The sequence below is a fragment of the Labeo rohita genome, chromosome 11 (assembly GCF_022985175.1).
Source record: "Labeo rohita strain BAU-BD-2019 chromosome 11, IGBB_LRoh.1.0, whole genome shotgun sequence".
NCBI classification, from domain to species: Eukaryota; Metazoa; Chordata; class Actinopteri; order Cypriniformes; family Cyprinidae; genus Labeo; species Labeo rohita.
The window spans coordinates 2689489-2703504 of record NC_066879.1 but is presented as its reverse complement, the minus strand read 5'-3'; the positions used below and the strand labels follow the sequence as shown (position 1 = coordinate 2703504).

Genomic DNA, 14016 nt, shown 5'->3' with positions numbered 1-14016 from the left:
AAATTATTTTATTTATTTACTCTTCAGTAAATTATTATTTTTTAAAGTATTATTATTTACATTTTAGTGGCAGAACTATTAGTTATGACATTAATGCATTTAATTTGTAATATAATGATAAAAATACTATATATTATATTATATTATATTATATTATATTATATTATATTATATTATATTGATTATTATTATTATTGTTACATTTATTTATTTATTTACACTTTATTTACGCCAGAACTATTGGTTATGAAGTTAATACTTTATTTTGTAATAGTAATGATAATAAAAAAATATTATGATGATTATTATTATTATTATTATTATTATTATTATTATTATTTTTACACTTCAGTGCTTTGAGTTTATTTGACACATAAAAAATAGCTTATCTCACATAAAGTTCTAGTGCCAGAACTATTAGTTCTAAAGTTAATGTATTTAATTTGTAATGGTAGTGATAAAATTATTATATTATATTATATTATATTATATTATATTATATTATATTTATTATATTATATTTATTTTTTTATTTATTTATTTTTTATTTGTTTACACTTTGGTGCTAGAGCTATTAGTTATAAAGTTAATACATTTATTTTGTAATAGTAATAATAATAATATTATTATTATTATTATTATTATTATTATTATCATCATTATTATGCTGAAACTATTTGTCATATAAATAATACTTTATTATTTTATTATTTATATTTAATAATAATAATAATAGTAATAATCTCACTTTAGCTCTGGAATTATTTGTCATATAATTCAAACTTCCAATTTATAATAATAATAATAATAATAATAATATATGATGATGAATATTCTAAAAACAAAATCAAATCATTTAAATTTAAATCATTTAAAAAGTGTTCATGCTAATTTTAAAATTATGTGGAGGTTTTTAATAATAACAATTTAATGATTACCACTAAAATTCATAAAAATTTAATTAAGCATTAAAACGGTTGTTGCTCTAACAAATTAATATTAAATTACTTATCAGACATGACAGTATAAAATCCGTTGGTGGCCTTTTTAGTAAAAAAAAGCTACTTTGCAGTTATTGCAGTGATTTTTCGGTTGCTATGGGGGTTTTGGCGCTACAGCTCTGTTACAGTCGTCATCATTATTCCTCTGGCATCTTGTTTCGTTTCGCACATAAAGTTCTCTACCCTTCATGCCATGTTAGATGACGTTTGCTGTCATCTCAAGATTTTCTATTTTCTCTCTGACAAGTTATCATAAGTCTGTACCTGGAGCAGTGACTCTTGCTAATCCAATGACTATGACAGACTGGCTGAGCTGGACTCCACAGGAGCATGAATGTGGGTCGTGGTACCTACTGCAGGCAGGTAATCTGTCCTCCTCTCAGGACCAGAGAGCGACCCTCATTAATCTAACGCAGTGATTGCGCTCTCTTCCACCTGTGCACTCCAATTAGAACTAGGACACACTTATGTGTTTACAAAGCCACGTCGCAAATGGAACATTTGGAAGATTTTCAACATCACATTCTCTGTCAGGCAAGATGCTGCTGGATGAGACTGAAAGGAACAGCTCACCCAGAAATGAAAATTCTGTCATTATTTACTCGCCCTCATGTCGTTCCAAACCCAAATGACTTTCTGTATTCTGTGAGGCACAAAAAGAGATGTCCAGAGTGTCCAGTTTTCAGTACTGTGATAGTGGATGGTGATTTATACTGACAAGCTCCAAAAGAAAAAAAAAAAAGGATGTATCTGTGATTTTTAAGGAACACTGGGCTTATATGAATATTCCTCTCCTGAACGTCCTGAACGGGTCACATGGGAGACGGGCAGCTGTCTACACACATATACGCATCCTAACATTTGCGTCTCTGCATTTCCATCTGTCTCCTTCACATACACATTTTCTCATCAGGAGCATAATCCTCCTTCATCAGTACCTGTCGTCTAATTGGAATATTTATGCAGTAATTAGTGGGTTGAAGAAGCCAGTGCAGTCGCTTGCGATGGTGGGAGTTCACATTCGCTTTAATGTCACACACATCTGATCAGGTCTGAATACCAATTACCCTCTCACACGGAGACCCCATCACCTCCACACACCTCTTAACCTGCTCGCCATCACCTGTCTGATTACAGCAGCTAACAAGCAGCCCCTCTCCCCGCCGCATGCCTTTTACTGCAACTGTCATCTTGTCTTATGCCCCTCATGGCAAATATGTCCATCTTATGCACTTTACAACCAGCCTTCCCCATTTCTGTCTTTTTATTTCTTCTCTCTTCCCTTTAATAGCGCTGCATGAATCTGTAATATCATAGAGGAATTAAATGGAAATGGATGTGTGTGTTTTTACGGGTTTAGGAAAGATAGATTTAAAATGAATCATTTATTCACCCGTTCCAAACCATTATGACTTGCTTTTTTTCTGTGAACCACAAAAGGAGAAGTTTAGAAAAATGTTCATGTTACTCATTGTTGTATAGTGAAAGTGGGTGGGGGGACCAAAGTCTGTCAAGCTTCAAAATGACAAAAAGCATTACTGTTGTACTGTAAAATAACATGATTGTTATATTATTTTTCTATATTATGTTTTTACATTCTTCTTCTTCTTTTTTCGCAGTGCATTACTACAATAATAATATTTCTTATTTTGATTAATATTAAATTTTTATTTCATGACTATTATTATTATTATTATTAAATATTAGGATTGTCATTTTACTGTTGTACTATAAAATAAAATAATTACGATATTATTTTTGTATATTATTCTATTATTTTGCAGCGCAGTACAGTAACATTTATTATTTTATTTATTATATATTTTTCAACATTTATTGTATTATTTATTTAATAATAATAATAATTATTATTATTATTATTTAGTAATGTTGATAAATTATGTATCCCTACAAACAAGCACAGCAAACCTGAAGTAAAAAAAAAATCAATCACAATTTTTATCAGAAAATTATTGTTATTATTATTATTATTATTATAAATAACAGTATTTCATATATATTCACTGTAAATTTTGTGTTGACCCTTGTAAGAAAAAAAAAAATTCTGTAAAAAAAAATTATTGATTAATATATTATTTGTCTAAAATAAAACAATTACTATATTATTTTTCTATATTATTCTATTACTTTGCACACTATAGTAATATTTATTATTTTGATCAATATTTATTTTTATTTATTATTTATTATAATAATTATTATTTTTATTATTATTATTTAGTCATTTTTATATATAAAGTATGTATCCCTACAAACAAGCACAACAAACTTTGTTAATTAATTAATTTCAATCACAATTTTTATCAGAAAAATCACAGTTAGATTTTTCTCCAAATTGTGTAGCCGTATGGTAGCTTTATGTAAGGAACAGGCTGAAAAGTACTTGGAAAAGAAACCTGACCAAGGACGATCTGTCGCTATTTTGCGTTTTTTAATGATTTGCTTCATCAAAAAATTGCATTTTCCTGTTTGGCTGAAAAATTTTGTAAGCAAGACTTATTTTGACGATGCAGAGAAAGTCCGCACGGACGGACAGGAGCTCTTATTCTCCATCTTTATTAGTTTATATGGTATCAGCCATCGACCGCTCTGCTCTCTTCGATATTGGCTCCGGCCATTAAAATGTCCATTTCGGTCCACCACTAGAAAGTGCAGCTTGGACAGTCTGTTCTAAACTTCTCCTTTTGTGTTTTTCAATACCATTTCAAAAGACAATCTGTCACTGAAAACAGAATTTGAATTTAGACATGATCTATCCCTTTACATTCCATGGTACTTTTCAACCAAATGTAGCATAAATGTTCGTTTCATTTGTCAGATTGATTTATCACAGTGTTTGGTCACGGATTTGAATCACATTATATCAAAGCGCTCGCAAGTTCTGCAGTGGCAGTGCTGTATCTTTTTGTCTCAGTGTGAGTGAGCGTGTTTGTTAAAAGCCCTGCATGTCTGTCTCTGCAGCTCTGTGAATCTGTTGGAGCCAGACTGTCCAGGCTGTTGCTTTTCATTACCTGTCTCTTGTCTCTGCCAGAGGCCATGTGGTCCGCGTGCGTGCGCGCGTGCGCGCGCGTTCGCCTCGTCGTGTCAGGTCTGGGTTAAAACGTGTCCGCTCTGCCGCGCCTGATTAGGGAATCGATCGGTGTGAAGTACACGTGTGTGTCCCGGCCTTTCCCAGACGATCCGAAGCTTCCTGCGTGCGCGAGATGAGGAGAATCATAACTTCTGCTTGCACTATCATCTCCTTCACCGTCACTTTCCTCCTCTCCTTCCGCTTATCGCCTCTCCTATTCCCTTCTCTCCCGAGGGAGCGGGCGAGGTGTCGGGGAGAAGTGAGGTCAGGGCCCGTTGGGCTGTGAAATGCTCCTCATAACAGTTGACTCAAGCGTGTGAGAGCCTGTATGGGTGAAACTCGTCTCTCGCTGGATCTGCTCTCGAGTCGCAGAGATTCTGCCAGTTGTCCCGAGGTGTAATCGTTTTACATTCTCTTCAGGCCTGGAAATGTGTTTAAGCTCATGTCTCGGTGTCACGTTCTCCATCCCCGCAGCCGGCGCTGTATGAAAAGTGTGCGAGATTAATTACACACTGATTTGTTTCTCTTGTTCTCTGCAGAGCATAACCAGAGGAGACAGTATTGATATTTCATTACGGTGTTAATAAAGGTCAGCCGCTATTGAGCTCTCATTAATAGAGCCGAACTGGGCGATATTAACGAGAAGACGCAGGTTTTAATGACTCTCAGTGTGTGTCCGCAGTGCTCTGCGGTTCTTTAAGTGCTTTAAGACTGCGAACGCTCCTTTGAGGAGTCCCTGACCTGCCTCTTAAATACAACTACCTGAGGAAGAATGAAATATGGATGGTCAGACACAGCAAAAGACTCTGAAAGACCTGTTTAGTCAGTCAGTTCATTAACAAACAGTTTTTGAGTGAAGGTTCCCGCTAAGGAAAACAGCTTCAGACAGGCTTCCAGGCATCATAAGGCCACGTCCGTTGAGCTAGAACAAATTCAAGTGAGCTTTAGAAATAACCAAATGAATATTTATTGACTACAATGCGTATTTCCCATTAGAAATGGAATCTGAAGTTGAAAAAATTGATTTTCTTTAAAAACTTTCACCAGCAGTTGAATCACAGAGGATATCATAGACATCACATATATATATATATATATATAGATTGTACTTATACACTACCATTCAAAAGTTTAAGGTTAGATTTTGAGTTTAAGGTGAGATTTTGTTTCAGAAGATTTCTGCTGTTTGTTTTAAACTTTCTATTCATCAAAGAATCCTGAAAAAAAATGCATTACAGTTTACACAAAAATTTTCAACATTAATAATCCTAAGAAATGTTTTTAAGCAGCAAATTAGCATATTAGAATGAATTAGAATTTTTAGAATTAGAATTTTTTAAATATATATAAAAAAAGGAAACAGTTATTTTAAATTGTAATAATGTCTGTAATGTTGTAAAAATCATTAAATGTTACAAATGTTTTATATATTTCATAAAATTATAATATATACACTGCCAGTCAAAAGTTTTTGAACAGTAAGATTTTTAATGTTTTTAAAGAATTCTCTTCTGCTCACAAAAGCAGTAATATGTTTAAATATATTTACTATTTAAAATAACTGTTTTGTATTTAAATATATTTTAAAATGTAATTTATTCCTGTGATTTCAAAGCTGATTTTTTAGCATCATTACACCAGCCACATTATCCTTCAGAAATCATTCTAATATGCTGATTTGCTGTTCAAGAAACATTTATTATTATTGTTGTTATTATTATTATTATTATTATTATTATCAATATTTAAAACAGTTGAGGACATTTTTTCAGGATTCTTTGATGAATAGAAAGATCCAAAGATCGGAATTTATCTGAAATAAAAAGCTTTTGTAGCATCATACACTATACCTTTCAAAAGCTTGGAGTGAGCATAATTAAAATTTAAATTTAATTAAATGTAATTTAATTTAATATAATTTTAATATAATTTTAATTTAGCAAGATGTCTTAAATTGATTGAGTGATGATGTTACAAAAGATTTCTATTTCAGATAAATGCTGTTCTTCTGAATTTTCTATTCATCAAAGAAACCTGAAAGAATACTACTCAGCTGTTTTCAACATAATAATAATAGTAATAATAATAAATGTTTTTCTGAAGGATCATGTGACTGCAGTAATGATGCTAAAAATTCCACTTTGAAATCACAGGAATAAATTACATTTTAAAATATATTCAAATACAAAACAGTTATTTTAAATAGTAAAAATATTATAACATTTTACTGTTTTGGCTGTACTTTGGATCAAATAATGCAGGCTTGGTGTTTAAAAAACAAAAAATCTTAGAGTTCAAAAATTTTTGACTGGCAATGTATATATATTTTTTTTTACTATAACTGTGGAATATTTTTTTGTGAAGGATACATGCATCTATGAATTTGGCTTTAGAAAGCAACATAATTATGGCCAAAATATTACTACTTTTTTTTTTTTTTTTTTTTTTTTTTTTTACAATATACTGTATTTTTAGTGTATTTTTGCCTAAATAAGAATTGACCAAAAATTTAAATTTAATCTGTCTATCTATTTATATATCTATCCATCTCTATCTGTCTTTTTTTTCTCAATATAATTGTGGAATATTTTGTTGTGAAGGATACACACATCTATGAATTTGCCTTTAGAAGGCAGCATAATTATGCTGCCTACGTAGGCAGTCCTGAGCCGGAGTCACAAAGGCATTTCTCATGTTTAGTTCCGGTTAAATTGATGTCCCATGGTCAGTCATCTGCTAAAACAAACGGAAGCCATCAAAGTAAAACCATCAACATCTACAGCAAGCTCTTGTGAGGGTATTCATTGCTGCACAGCAGCAGTCAGACACCTCCCTCCAAGACACCGTCCCCCAGACCAATCTCAGTGGAACGCTGACTTGTCCTTGACTCCCCCCACTTCCTGTCTGCAACAACAGAAGGCTTTCGGCCAACCGGATTAATACGGCTGGAGCTGAAAGAGGCAGAGGAGAGGCTTTGGCTCAGGCTCAGCTCTCTGTCTCCTCCCAGTGTGGACTAACTGGAGTCAGATTCACCCGAGCATGGACAGGGGGCACAGTTTCAGATCTGTGCCCAAAGGAATGTTGGCCATGCAACAACAAACACTTCGATGTGTGTGTGCGCACATGTTTCTATCCATCTGTTGCCCTCGCAACCCTTCCTTTTCATCCGTGGTTACAAACAGGCTGGTTCATGTCCGTTGATGAAGAGTTGTTTTTGCGCACTGATTATCTGTGTGTATGCGTGTGGGTGTGTGTCTTTCCATAAATAGTGAGCGACAAAGTATCAAAGCAAAACAAAGCTCACAGTAGCCTCTTGTCCTAATTAACAGAAAAGCCCGCATGCATGCAGACAGACAGACATATCCCCAGACAAACACAAAGAGCTGCCATTTCCCAAATATACACTGTCTCAAAGTCTTTGTAAGACGGCTTTGTTCAAGCTTAGATGTCAAACTTCTAGACCGCTTGGCTTCATGGTTTCATTACAGAAAATAGATGAATAAGGTTTTTACTCATACTTTAGGGACAACACTAACAAAATGTGCCATGGTAGTACCCTGGTTTCCCGAACCTATTTCCTATGGCTGATTTTTGTTGCTCTTTGGACATGTACCATGCTTTTATGCACACACACCATGGTACTTTGGAGCAGTGTTGTTATTGTTAACGAAAACTAAGACTTCATTTGAAATTAAGCTAATATAAAGAAAAATGTCAGATATAATAAATTAAAACTCATTTGTAAAAAAACAAAAACATATATATTTATATATATATATATATATATATGTATATTTTATATATATATTTTATATATATAGAAAATATAAAGAGTCACTTCATGAGCATTTTGCCATTTCTTTTGAGTAAAACTATCGTCATATCATACACAAACAGAAACTTACATGTCAGCAACCCATCAAAATAAAAAAGTTTGATTTAACTTGAAGAAATTGTGACAGAAATATATTACTTAATGTAATGATAGTACTACTACTACTACTACTAAAATTATTATTAAAACATTTTTTAAGCAATATTTACCAGAATTTATTTACCAGAAAAATGTAAATATTAGTATTTCTGAGGGGGACAAAAAGAAATAAAATAATAATAGTTTATATATATATATATATATATATATATATATATATCAATTAGAGACGCTTCAATGAAACCATTAAAATGGAATTCAGAAAATTAATGGAAAACTCTGAATTTAGTTAAACTGAAATTAAGAAAAAAAATGTATTTCATTAAGGCCTTAAAAATTTAATTTTTGTCAAACTTTGAATAAATTGCTGTTAAATAGCGTAAGTTTCAAGATTTTGATTAATTAGACATGCTTTTTGATTGAAGTTTTTTAACTGAACTATTAAAACAGTCTAGAAAAATTAAAATGGAACAAAAACGGAATTTGGGAAAAAAATAAAGCAAATTTTATAGGGCCCCACATGAGCAAAAGAATAAAACAGACATTAGAAAATACAAAAAAACATAATACACTTAAAAAGACATTGGATATATTAAAATATACTGTATTTATGCTATATATTTTTGAAATGACATGGTAATCATTCAGTAACAATTTTCAATCTACCAATCTGATACCATTTCTGTACAGTAATTCCCAGAAGTGAAATTAAATATAAAAATAATAATAAAAATGATTGTTTTATTATTGTTTTAATTCCAAAACTGCATAAAATCTGTGGTTTTGCATGTATAATGTGTGTCCCTTCAGTTGATTAAAATGATGTTCTGTGTTGTTTCAGAAAGTGTCTCAGTACACCATCATAGTCCAGGCCACCGATATGGAGGGCAGCCTGAACTTCGGCCTGTCCAACACCGCCACGGCCCTTATTAGCATTACTGACATCAACGACAACCCTCCGGAGCTGGACTCTAAAACTGTGAGTACCCTACAGCTTGCACAGAGGGCATTTACATAATGTAAAACTCTTTGAAAAGGCAATTAAAAGTAATGATTGTAAATAAACAATATGTTTATTCAGTACTGAAAAGTGTCTTTTAAAAATATAGTTGAATAGGGTAAAAAAAATAAATAAATAAATAAATAGATATGACCATATGTGACCCTGGACCACAAAGGTAAGTCTTAAGTAGCACGGGTATGTTTGTAGCAAAAGCCAACAATACATTGTATGGGTCAAAATTTTCGATTTTTCTTATATGTCAAAAATCATCAGGATATTAAGTAAAGATCATGTTCCATGAAGATATTTTGTAAATTTCCTAATATAAATTCATCAAAATTTTAATCTTGATTAACTTTTGATTAGTAATATGAACTTCATTTGGACAACTTTGATTTTCTCAATTTTTTTCAATATTTAGATTTTTTTTTTTTTGGCACCCTCAGATTCCAGATTTTCAGATAGTTGTATCTTGGCTAAATATTGTCTTATCCTAACAAACATCAATGGAAAGTTTATTTATTCAGCTTTCATATGATGTATAAATCCCATTTTCAAAAAATTGACCCTTATGACTTGTTTTGTGGTCTAGGGTCACATATTCCATTAGTTGGTTGACTACATTAATAATTGCAAACATTTTTGTATTACAAGTTTTTTAAAAAAGTATCTACTTAAATATGCACTCATTTGCATACTTTGCAGAACAGAAATTTGAACACTGGATAAACCCAGATTTATTCTTGTTTCATTTCGTTGACAGATTAGAGTCAAATGTTTTAACAAAGGGGAATCTGAATATCTTTTACCACTCCATAAATCAGAAAAGCCTGTCAACAGCCAAAAAAAAAACATTTTCACCATGTTTTTAGGAATGAAATGTTGTATAAACAAAACCTCTGCAAACACCATTAAAAAAGAGATAGAAATAATACTAAAATTTGCTGTAGGCAAGTTGTACTGAAGTGGAGATTTCTGACTCATTCTGACTCATCATTTTGAGAAAACAGCCTTCAAAAGTATGAATTGTGACTGAAATCTACAGATGTAAATAGATAAAATGGTCAATAAAAAAAACACTTAAAAGTGCATTTTGGATGTTTTCTTCCCACTATTCTGAAACATTTATGAAAAGCCAAACCGCTTTTAACCTAAAATCTCACAACTGACAAGTGCATGAAAAACAAAATATATGATTTGCTTAGTGTCTTGCCTATAATATTTGTATTTGTATGCTGTTTAGAGTATCGTTTTGCTAACACTGAATTGTATATAAAACCTTAGCAATTGTAAGCCGGATCTCAATTTGTATGGCACTGATATTTGCTTCTCATGTAGAGTGTTCCAGTTCAGTCAATTATGTGGTGCCATGACGGTTAGGACGCTGCCTGGTAAGATTAGGTTTTGGAACGGAGCTATACTCTGCCTGTTTGGACGCATCCACTCCTCATTACCCCGATTTCTGATTTCGAACAGTGTCTTGATTCTCATTTAATTCACACAATACTGTCTGACAGCTGGAGAAACCTACTGGAGCTGTGAAACAAAGAGAGATTCACTAAAAGCAATGAATTCTGGGAGGTGGTGAGGGAAGAGATGGAGTGAAATGGAGGGTGTAGGGAATGAGAGAGATGTGTGATCAGGTGCTTTCTCTCTGTCTTTTTCTCTCTGTTTCTCCTGTCCTAGTGCCAGTTCTGCCCCTTAGGTGACTGTAGTTTCTCTTCAGGCATCTGGCTTCAATCCCCTCTCATCCTCTCTTTTTTCTCCTTTCTCCTTCCGTACATCCTCCATCTCCTGTTTTCTTTATCTCTGTATCTCTACACCTCTCTTCCCACATTTACCAGTGTTTGTTTCTGTCAGCCTTCATCTCTCTCTCTTTCCTTCTTCGCTTAACCATTTATCTCCTTCCCTCGATCCCTCTCTCTGGCTTTCGGTGTCTATCTCTCGCTCCGTTTCCATTTATTTCCTGCTATCTGCCATCCCTCTTTTATCGCCCTCTCGCAGCGCTCATCTCTGGTGCCCTTGCGTTCTCTCTCTCATTAAGTAATATCCCCGGGCCTCTGCCACGCCGTCTGATGCTGAAGCATTCTGAATTATTTTGCACGATTTTTTTCTACCTGTAATATTTATTTGAAGGCCAAACGATGCTTGGTGAATCACTATGACATCTATCATCTGGCATCAGACGGTCTTGCTCTTCATTTTAATTGGTGTCATTTTATTCTCAAATGTTGTTTTTGAGGACTAGATGCTTGTGGACGGGTCTCGCCGCGTGTGTCGAGCGTTTGGATGCTATTGGGTCAATTGGTGGGTTTGAGATGCGATGAGCTGACAAGCCCATAGTGGAATTCTCAAGGGTCAAGATCAAAGGTTCATGACCTATTGTCCCTCACTTGAATGTGAGATGATGCAGCTTAGAGGAATGTTTATTGGCAGCGGCTATTTGCATTAAGTGCAAACAGTGATAAATGCTATTTACACTAAGTGCAAATAGCAATGGATTCTATTTATACTAAGTGAAAATAGCATTTTCTTTGCAAAGAATGCTGTTTATATCACTTAGTGGCAGATATTTGCACTTCAGTATTGCAGTGAATTAAAACAGTATGCAATATAAAGATGTGCCCAAATCCAAATACCGTGTTCGGAAAGGAAATGACAAGAACTACGGAAGCCCTAAAGGGAATAAATACGAGATGTGAGGAAAAAATATATTTCAATGCTTGCTCTTGCAATTATATTGTTGGGTCATTATACTGTATGTAAATTGCGGGCATCAGGGAGCCGCCATAAATATGTGGGGCATTTAAATTTTGAATGCGCACTTGCTTTTTACTTTCACTTTCGAGATTGACAATCACACATTCTCTTGTCTGTGGTGTTCAGGATCATCATTTGCCATTGTCCTATCAGTAGGGCCCTGTGAAATTCTTTTTTTTTTTTTTTCATTTTAATTCCCAATTTTTTAATTCTTTATTTAATTCTTTTTAATTCCCAAATTCCATTTTTTCCTGTTTTAATTTTTCTAGATTCCATTTTTTTTTTTTTCAATTTTTCTGGACTCCTTTTAAATAATTACATTTAAATTTTATTAATCAAAAAGCATGTCTAATTAATTCAAATCATGAAACTTATACAATTTAACATCAATTTACTAAAAGTTAAAGACGCTGAAATCGTGCACTTCAATATCTGTGCCATTCATTCATTCATTCAGACCGAGATACAGGCAGAACATGCAAGATTTATATTTAAATAGTCTTTTTGTTGTTTCAGATACTAGTCTACTGTATATCATGATTTGATTTAAGTGTAATTACCTAATTTTGATTAAATCATCCAAACTTTGATAAATTCCGTGGCATTCTGTTAAACTGTAAATTCCAATTTTATGACTGGATTCAACGATTCTGTATCGCGGAAATCATATGGCCCTATACCAGTCATCTCTCCTTACTCTGTTTATGTGGTAAGTGAAATTTTATGTACTGTAATGTAGCAGGCTAAAAATGAATTCAAATAAATGTTTAATGCAATATATGATGTGAAAAGGGAATAAAATGAGATAATGAGGCAAAAGGCGGATGTGAACTTGGGTCGATCACGTCAAAAAGTCAGTGCTGCACACTTCACCTACATCGCTGGAGCTGTTATTAAACAGCCCTCTTTTGTAATGTCCTCTAGTGCAACCACATGTTAATTGGCAGAGTTAGTGTAAATAGGTGTTTATTTATTTTCACCTTAAAATAGTGATTCAGTTTTTTTTTCACCTTCATGTCATACCAAAACTATAAGACTTTTGTTCATTATTCGAAATGCGAATGAATGGAAATAATACATCTGTCGCTCCATTGAAACGCCATGCAACCAAAACTTTTACATATGACAGAGTACAAAAAAATCATTATAATACGTGCGTTGAACAGATTTAATTTAATTTTTTTTTTTATACCTAAGTTTTATTTATTTATTTCACATTTATATATAAATAAAAGCCTAAGTGAAATCTGTTCCTATGTCCTATTCACATGGATAACTCAGTGTTGGCTCATTGGAAATATGTGCCAATAACTACATTTTACCTACAACTCCTGAAACATATTTCTGTAATGACAACTCTTGGTGGGATTGGCATTGTAGTGTACATGATAGTGTTAATATATTTGACTTGGCAGAATAGATCTGCTACGCTACTACAGTAAAGAGACTTGCTACTGCCAAAACACCCACAACATGCTGCTGTGAGCATGTAAGAAATATTGCCTCTGCACATATAGCATACATGAATTACCCTGTTGCAGATCTATAAAGGTGGAGCTTGGGAGGTGGAGGGTTTCTAAAGCATGCTGCAACTGCTACAGCAAGCACTAGCCAAGTATTTGAATGCTGAGCAGTGATTTCATTGGCTGCATATACAAAAAGAACCAATCTTCTGCGCCATGTGACGATGTCATTAGGTCAGATTGAGTTTGACCTATCGGACTGCACCATGCCAGAACTTTGGTTCCCCTTCAGTCGTTTACTACGACGTTACATATGGGAACTCGCCTGAGAGACCAATCATCTCTGAGCCTTATTCAAAAGGCCAATGAACATTGGCGAGTGGTATTTGCATGCTGAGCCACTCCCCCGTACATACGGGTATATAAGATGGCGGCATGCAACCACTCATTCAGGTTTTCGCTGAGGAGCCGAGCCGCAGCCCAGCGTCAGCGTGACGTAGGGTCGTGGCAGGGGATGTAACGTCTCCGTTCCCTCCTTCAGGGAACAAGGGTTACCTACGTAACCTAGACGATTTACACATACAATTCACTGCCATTTCCAGCTGAAATGAACACTAGAGGCTGTAAAACAGCAACCACTTGTATTCCTTTTCTGATGTAGTAAACTCGGTAGCTCGCACAGGTACAGTTTTGCACTCAGGTACAAGTTCTGTGAAACACAAACCATGATAAAAGAGCACAAAGACTTGAAATGTCTTGTTGCT

At 33.7% G+C, this 14016-nt stretch overlaps 1 protein-coding gene across 2 annotated transcripts in view; it reads left to right on the top strand.

Annotated features, from left to right (window-relative positions):
• cdh4 (cadherin 4, type 1, R-cadherin (retinal)) overlaps window positions 1–14016 on the top strand; it is a 262132-nt gene that overhangs the window by 224622 nt on the left and 23494 nt on the right. For both annotated transcript variants that reach the window (XM_051123120.1, XM_051123119.1), the window contains one exon: window positions 8868–9005. In XM_051123120.1, the coding sequence (XP_050979077.1) occupies window positions 8868–9005 (138 nt within the window). The remainder of the gene's footprint in view (window positions 1–8867; window positions 9006–14016) is intronic.